This window comes from Gymnoscopelus braueri (genome assembly GCF_963280865.1).
Source record: "Gymnoscopelus braueri genome assembly, chromosome: 11".
Lineage (NCBI taxonomy): Eukaryota > Metazoa > Chordata > Actinopteri > Myctophiformes > Myctophidae > Gymnoscopelus > Gymnoscopelus braueri.
In genome coordinates this window covers 46,238,288-46,247,174 of record NC_137613.1, presented here as the reverse complement: position 1 = coordinate 46,247,174, position 8,887 = coordinate 46,238,288, and the positions used below count along the sequence as shown (strand labels likewise).

General features: G+C 42.3%; 1 protein-coding gene across 1 annotated transcript; it reads right to left on the bottom strand.

Annotated features, from left to right (window-relative positions):
- Positions 1-465: 465 nt before the first annotated feature.
- rergla (RERG/RAS-like a) lies at positions 466-6,489 on the bottom strand. Its single transcript, XM_080441576.1, has 6 exons — positions 6,304-6,489; positions 5,802-5,858; positions 3,893-3,966; positions 2,940-3,088; positions 2,143-2,284; positions 466-1,507 (listed from the first exon to the last, which is right to left on the bottom strand). The coding sequence occupies exons 1-6, from the start codon at positions 6,353-6,355 to the stop codon at positions 1,364-1,366; spliced, it is 618 nt and encodes a 205-aa protein (XP_080297702.1). The 5' UTR covers positions 6,356-6,489; the 3' UTR covers positions 466-1,363.
- Positions 6,490-8,887: the final 2,398 nt, after the last annotated feature.

Genomic DNA, 8,887 nt, shown 5'->3' with positions numbered 1-8,887 from the left:
TGAACTTTTACTTGTGAACTTTATTGTGGTATTGACTATTGATACTTTTACTTAAGTAAAAAATGTGAGTACTTCGTCCACCACTGCCACTTATAATGAACATAAGTGAGGACCAATTATATGACGATTGGTCCTGACTGTAAGCTCCAATGTGACATTTTTGTCCGTTTAGGTCACCTAGTGTTCTGTAGGATAAATATATAAGTATATAAGTACAGGTTAATGACGCTCGCCGCTGCGGAGAATGACTTCCATATGTCTGCTGTTATTACACGTTTGCATTCTTTTTTACTTTTACCCTTTGAAACGGACTGTTGGAGATTTTTGATCACGACAGCTGGACATTGTGCTGTATAGAAAAAAACATTACTAGTCAAAACATGGTTTTATTGACAAAAATGCATATACATGCTCATATGTTTGTACAAAAGGATACAATATTTTTTAAAAGCTTGATTGTTTGTTTCCATTTTTGGTTCCTTGCCACGTAAATTGTGGTGGTGGGGGGGTAGCACAGAAATAAAATAAAATTGGTAATAAACACATTCATACAATTTTCAACGTAGTAGATGTGTACAATCACAACACATTTTAACAACACAAATCTTGTATGGGGCTCCCTGGCACAAAATGTTTTCAGATGGGTTCTGAGGATAAACCTTCACCTTGACATGCATATATGTGAGACCCACTGTGGGTATTAACCACTTAAAACCCCAGCATCTGAATCCTGGGGAAAACTCTTACCGGGAAATAACAGATCTACGAGCTCGGCTATTTTCGGCAAATATATTTAATGTACAGTAGAGCTAAAAGACACTAGTATAAAGCTCTGAGGGACTCCGATCAAGAAACGTTGGGTGATTAATAAGTGTTTCAACAGAAAGCGCAATAATGTGCACAATAATATTAATAAAATAATACCATCACTGCAACATAGAGCGGCCTCTTTACCGTAAGGACGCTAGGGTTCATCAGTCAGAATACTAACAACGTATTTCTAAAAAGCGGCAATAATGCAACTTCCTTATTAGAAATAAAATGTAATTTTTTTATGGTAGAGCAGGCCTATGTTGATACAATATAACGTATACAATTGGGGTGGTTGGGTTTTGTCTCATTCCTCTTCTATTGAGACATTTAAATCGTGTCAAAGTTCATGTCTCACCTAGACACGAATAATGTACACGAATTTTGACCTGAAGGTCAAGATTCAATTTATCCCCGGAGCAAGCAGGCAGGCTCTATTAGCTCAATGGTAAACAATTCAGCACTTGCACAGGAAACCGGGTTCAAATCCAGGATAGAAGAGGAAAGTTACATAGTGCAGCTTTACTGGGGACTCGAACCGCGGCGCGGACCATCAGACCGATTTCCTCCGCTTGCCGAAGACGTTGTTGATGAGCTTGGCCATGGACTTGGATCCGCTGGGGCGCCGCCGCCGCTCCTTGGCCTTGCCCCCCATGTTGGCGTTGTGCACCATCTTGGAGAACATCAGCGCCACCTCCTGGAACAATTTATAATTACAATTTCACAATATAAGGCTGATTTATTACTTAGTTGCGTGTCGGTGTAGTTGCTAGGTAAATAGCAGATCTACAAGCTCACAACGCATTTGTGACGCGTTGTGAGCTTGTAGATCTCCTATTTACGGCATGCAATACCAGCGTGCAACTAAGTATGAATCAGGCTTTAGGCATTTGGCAGACGCTCTTATCCGGAGCGACTTACAGCATAAGCAAGGTAAACACATACAAAGAATGCAGACAGACAGTGTAGTGCCTCAAGAAACTAGGATCCTATCTAAACCAATAACCTAGCATCTGTCTAAACAATACGCAATCCAAATAACATTCTGTAAATTTGAAACTACTAGAGGTTCGGGCCGCTACGCAGCCCTAATGGCCTGCGTTGTTAGGCAGTTGTAATATATCGTCTCTGTTGGGTGGAAACCTCATATGTCCAAAACTGTTACTTTTCAGGATTCAAATTCAAAATAGCAAAAGTACCAGATCTACAATACCCCCCCCCCGCCCCCAAATCATGCGTGGGGACCACCCTGGGGGTCCCGACCCACAGGTTGAGAACCACTGATCTAAATGACATTCTGTAGACATTGTGGCCAATAAAAACAGAGCTAACCTGGTAGTGCTCGGCGGCTGACAGCTCGTAGAAGTGGCAGCGCGTGTCGGAGGCCAGGCGCTGGCCCTCCTCGCGTCGCACCTCCCTCATGTGACACAGGTCCTGCTTGTTCCCCACCAGGAACAGCAGGGGGTCCACGTCCCTGTCGGGACACAAGTCAGAGGAAAGAACTGAGTGTCAGCATAGTGTTTGCCAGCTTTTGGAAGAGAAATAAGCAACCGGGTCTATATGAAAATAAGCCCCAAAGAAGCAGCTATAGGCCACATGAGCACTTTAAAACTATACTATCGGCTATTTGAAAATAGCCGATCTACAAGCTCACAACGCGATGCGACCCGTTGTGAGCTTGTAGATCGTCTATTTTCAAATAATCTTGAAATACTTGGAATATTTTTGAAATATTTAACTACAAAAATCTTGTATGGGGGGTCCCTGCCACAAAATATTTTCAGGCGGGGGTCTGCGAACAAATGCATATTCATTTGGGGGTCCTTGATATGAAAATGTTTTCATCAGCCCCCATCAGCCACCAAATTTATATGAATTTGTCTGTGCGTCTACATCAAACCTCCAGATCTGCAAGCTCACAGCGGCATTGTGAGCTTGTAGATCTGCTATTTTCGGCTAATGTTTTCCCCTCAGAATAGGGATGCTGCTAGGGTTCAAGTGGTCAATGTAAAAAAAATTATAATAATCCTATCACACAAACATTTGGCGGCCCCCCTGTAATAACTCTGAGTACCCCCTAGGGGTCCCGGACCCCCTATTGAAACCCATGCTGTTTATTTCAGAATTACCTTTTGTTTAGCCCCAGGTGGATGTCTCTAATCAGGTGGAGGATGGCTTTGGCGGTCAGGAAGGAGGAACGATCACTGATGTCATAGATCACCATGAAGCCATCCGCCCAGCGGATCTGATCGTTTAGCGTGGACTTCCCCTCGCAGGCCTGAAAGACAGACAGACAGACAGACAGACAGACAGACAGACAGACAGACAGAGAGCTCTGTTTATTAAACCACATGTTAGCGTACTGGAAAAGCAGCAGATGGATATTTAGCAGTGGTCCACCACGACCCCTGATACTGACATATTGTCACTATATTTATCCATCAAACTGTATGTAATGCCTACAATTCCAAGTGCTTGTCAGGGTGGGGGGTCCCCGCAGTTCAAATATGATTATTTGGGGTTTGGGAACCCTTGATTTACGGGAAAACATATACAAAGATGGAGATACAAGGTTTCTGGACGAAAGTGACAATATCTTCAATCAAAACCTAAATTTAGAAAGTTAAAAAAAATAAAGTACAGATACTACGTTCAGGCTTGTTATTTAGAACGACCCATTTCACATTCATATTATTGGATTGTAATTAGTAATGCATTAATGTGTTCATAACTTTGCAGCTGGTAAAGGTGGGGCTGATTTTAATGACTTTATTTGCTGCTGGGTAGATTAACCTATAATAACACATCATCATGTATCACTTAATGTATGTTTTGTATTAATAATCTACACGTGCGAAATACATTGTAACGAAAGCTGTCAAGTAATTAGAGTAAAAAGAATATTTGCCTCTGATATACTGTAGAGTGGAGTAAGTATAAAGTATCAACCAATAGGAACACTTAAGTCAAGTATGTACTGTACTTGAGTAAATGTACTTGGTTACTTTCCACCTCCCCATTTAGCGTGTATCATCAAGATAATGGCGTTAATTAAAGTTTAATTACGTTTAATTGGACTCACCTGTGAGCATGGATCATACAGCTCTAGGTTGAGTTGTCTTCCGTCCATCGAAAGACGCTTTCTGTAAATACATTCTGCATGGGGAAGAAACAGACATGAAACATCCATTATACATCTGTTAAAGGACCACTTCACCCATTTTCAACATATCTTCATTATTGGTCCTTCTCACTAATGCTCATTATATTGTTGCTGTCGGGCAGAAACCTCCTATCTCCATATTCTAAATGTTTGTGTTTTTCTCGTAAATTAACGCCCTACTTGGTCATGCTAACAGCGTCACACATAAGCATCAAAAGTAGAAGATCCACAAGCTCGAAACGTGGCTGTAGTTTCTATTAGCTTGGAAGCCCCATCGATGATGTCACTGGTAGGCAGGCCTATGAACTGTCCATAGCCCACTAATGAGACATAGAGTGAGTAGATGGGAATTGTGCTATCTTACAATGAGCATTACTGGGGACCAATTGTATGAAGAAGGTTGCAAATGGGTGCTCCTTTAATCTCAGCTGCTGAAGTGTCCATCGTCACCGCAGAGCTCCTGGCATCGACTATGCAGGCCTGAGTGAGTCATGTTGGTCGGATGCCAGACATTAATGAACAAACAGAGAGTGGACAAGTTTCTGGTGAAACCAGATTATATTCAGATTAAAACAAAGTACACTAGTGTTGAGGCACCTTCAATGACAAACTGAGTCATTCTGAGTCATTCTACAAAAAGGCTAACTCCGAGAGGGTACAAATGGAACCAAACGGACCGATAGGGACCGGGTCCATTTGGTTCCATTTGTACCCTCTCAGAGTTAAAGGTGGCGTAAGTAATATTGTTTTTGTTAAGATATGTGTTAAATTCTGATAGTAATCACTGTTATAGTGTTTGTTCAGAAAATGTATTTTCTGTTTATTAAAGAGCTCGAGAGATGGGGAGAATATGGAGCTTTACATTTTTAACAAAACGTTTTTTTCTTCTTTTTTTTTCATTTCTCATTCTGAGTCATTCTACATAAAGGCTAACTCCGAGAGTATACAAATTGAACCAAATGGTCCCATAAGGGTATCAGTCAGGGCCTTAAAGGAGTAGTTCACCAAAAACATTACATATTTTATATCAATCAATTCTATTTGATGACTGGCAGAGACTCCGGTAGGAGACGGGTCTCCTACTAAGTCTCCTATGACCCGGTCATCAAATTATTGGCTCAGGAATGCGACAAAAACAAAACAATCTCCATGAATTCAAGGCTTCGTGGGGTGTGTTATTGATAGAAAATAAGTCATGTTTTCGGTGAACTACTCCTTTAAGGGCCTTAACCATTAATTTTGTACACCCTCACGAGTAAAATGACAGGTCGTGGTCAGGTTTCTGAAAGTTTTCTCCCCGGCTACCATCAGACTGTTGAACCAGAACCTGACCACCGCCTGTCACTATAGGCTGGCCATGGACTTTCCGGATTTTTACCTGTGGAAGTTATCAACCTATGTGGTCTACCATCCTAGTTGAACATGATAATGTGTTGATGCACTTCTTGCACCTTGCAGTATGTCTAAATCTCAGGTACATACGTACCTGCTAATGTGGACCTACTGCATGCGTCGCCACCTTATGTCTAACCTCACGTACAGTACATACTGTACCTGCTGGTCTATGCTATGTGTATACAGTATATATATTTTGAGGTTTTTGCCTCTCCTTGACATGTTTTTCTTTAACTGTCTGATTCTATTTATACATATGTTTCTCCTAGTTACCCCCCTTTGTTACTGAAAGTAACAAAAACGAGGGAGCTTGCACAAAAACTAATTTCACCCACTTTTTTACACCCAGTAGACTGTGATGTCACAATAAAGTTGATTCTCATTCTGACAAACTCAGGATTTAACAGTGAACACATTGCTTTGTATACCGTACCTGTTGAAGAAGCATACTCGCCGATGAATCTCTTGGTTAGGAAGCGGACAATGAGCGCTGTGAACACAATAGGTGCATTTTAGCATTGTCAGTTATGCGTGAAAACTAAAGGTCTGGAGCAAAATTATGCATCTCAAGAATCAAGAAGGTTTGTCACTGCTCATACAGGTACACAAACAGTGAAATGCAAGTATGGGAGGGTAACAGTGTTCCACAACAACAACATCAACATAATACATACAAATTAAAGGTAGGGCAAGTGATATTTTTGGGTTAAAACAATACTTATTTTTTTTAAAGATAAAGCTCTATTAGTCATTGTTGCTATAGAAAGCTTTAGCAAACAGAACATACATTTTCAGTTGGGTTGCCAATTTCATCGAATCAAAGTTTAAATGTAGTAGTGTTCCAATTCCAATTTTGACAGCTCATTTCTTAACTCAGGTCCAGTTTATTAAGTCTAGAGAGGGTTTAAGTGCTTAAAAAGGGAGGAACTTGTTACCTGATTTGCCCACACCTTCACTTCCAAGAACTGCGAGTTTGATGTCGTTCATGATTCCACAATTGTTAACGGCGCTACGAAAAATAATAACACAAAAACACAAAAGAAACAGCCTACTGTCCGACAGAAAAATCACAGCTTCTTTCACGTTCCATCCATTGAAGACAGCTCCTCTCCTCTCCTCTCCTCTCCTCTCCTCTCCTCTCCTCTCCTCTCCTCTCCTCTCCTCTCCTCTCCTCTCCTCTCCTCTCCTGTCTTTCTGATCTCCTCTCCTGTCCTGTCTTTCCTATCTCCTCTCCTCTCCTCTCCTCTCCTCTCCTCTCCTCTCCTCTCCTCTCCTCTCCTCTCCTCTCCTCTCCTGTCTTTTTTATCTCCTCCTTTCCTCTCCTGTGACTGCCTCTCCTCTCCTGTCTCTCCTCTCCTGTGACTGCCTCTCCTCTCCTGTGACTGCCTCTCCTCTCCTGTGACTGCCTCTCCTCTCCTGTCTCTCCTCTCCTGTGACTGCCTCTCCTCTCCTGTGACTGCCTCTCCTCTCCTGTGACTGCCTCTCCTCTCCTGTCTCTCCTCTCCTGTGACTGCCTCTCCTCTCCTGTGACTGCCTCTCCTCTCCTGTCTCTCCTCTCCTGTGACTGCCTCTCCTCTCCTGTGACTGCCTCTCCTCTCCTGTGACTGCCTCTCCTCTCCTGTCTCTCCTCTCCTGTGACTGCCTCTCCTCTCCTGTCTCTCCTCTCCTGTGACTGCCTCTCCTCTCCTGTCTCTCCTCTCCTGTGACTGCCTCTCCTCTCCTGTCTCTCCTCTCCTGTGACTGCCTCTCCTCTCCTGTCTCTCCTCTCCTGTGACTGTCTCTCCTCTCCTGTGACTACCTCTCCTCTCCTGTGACTGCCTCTCCTCTCCTGTCTCTCCTCTCCTGTGAATGCCTCTCCTCTCCTTTCTCTCCTCTCCTGTGACTGCCTCTCCTCTCCTGTCTCTCCCTCTCTGTGAGCAGACCAGCACTGCAGTGAGCCCAACATGCGCCCCAGGTTCTTTTTTATACACGACGAGACACTGCGCTCCTATTGGCCAGCTGAAGGGCTTTGTTTACAACACTGGTTCTCAAAGTGGGGTCTGGGGACTGCCAGGGGTCCTCGAGGGGGTTCCACGGGGTCCCCAGCTAAATTAATTGATATTGCATCAAAATGTTTACTTAAATTTAAAATGTAAGTTTAACCACTTTAACTTAACTTAACCGTTATTTTCAAAGGAGAATTGTGAACATATGGTCCTTGACATGAAAATGATTGTGGTTCACAAACACCAGCATCCATCCATCCTCAGTGACATCAAAGACACAGTGGTGGAAAGTAACTAAGTACATTTTAGTACTACTTACGTACTATTTGGATGTACTTCTACCTTACTTGAGTATTTCAGTTGTTTTAGTTTTTTTTGTTTTTGTTTTCTTTATGCTATACATCTCAGAGGCATATATTGTACTTTTACTCCAATACAATTATTTGACAGCTTTCGTTACAAGTTACTGTGCAGATTTAGATTAATATTACAAAACATATGTACATTAACCACTTAAGCCCTATGTTAGACTTCAGCTGTTTTGCCATAAGCCGATGCTCACAATGTGTCGCATCCGTACGTTGTGTCTTGTCAACCTGCTATTTTTGAAGAAAAATAGAATGTGAGTATTTTTACTATGGTACTGCAAGTATATTTAGATGCCAATATGTTTGTACTTTTACTCAAAATGAAATGAATTAAAATGTAATTGAATACATATTGTGGTACTGGTACTTTTACTCAAGTAAATAATCAAAGTGCTTCTTCCACCACTACAAAGCCATCTAGTGGAGAGGCTGTAGAGTGCAGAGGATCCATTGTGTAGATGTGTCACCACACACACACACACACACACACACACACACACACACACACACACACACACACACACACACACACACACACACACACACACACACACACACACACACACACACACACACACACACACACACACACACACACACACACACTTTTTCCCTCTATGCACAAGCAGCATAGGTAAATAATTAATAAATAATCATAGACTAGTATTTGTTCAGTAGGGGTCTCCCTGTCTCCCCAGCTCTTTAACAAACAGAAAATACATTTTCCGGTAGGTTACACATGTCATTCAATCAGGAAAGAGAGAACCCCACAGATATAATAGATCAGTAAAATGTTTAATGTACACGTAGATCGGCTAGTTGCAACGAAGACATTTCATAGAGCGAAAACAGAAGAGACACCAGTAAAGAGCCCTGAGGGACTCCGCTCAACAACGTAATGGCGTTTAAGTGCTTAAGAAACAATAAGAGATTCTACAGTATGCATGGAATGTGGAAAAACAGTGTGTTATCGCCAATCTGTAGTCTATAATTTGAAAGGCGACAGGGATGATTACGGCCGTATTTCCAATGGAATAGCTGCAGTAAGTCAAAGCCAACGAAAACCTGACCGACCGTATCTGTGAATCTGTCCATTCCTGCTCCGCTCAGATCAACATGGACCCTGTGTGCGCGTTCATTGTGTAAGAAACCCGCAAATCCTCCAG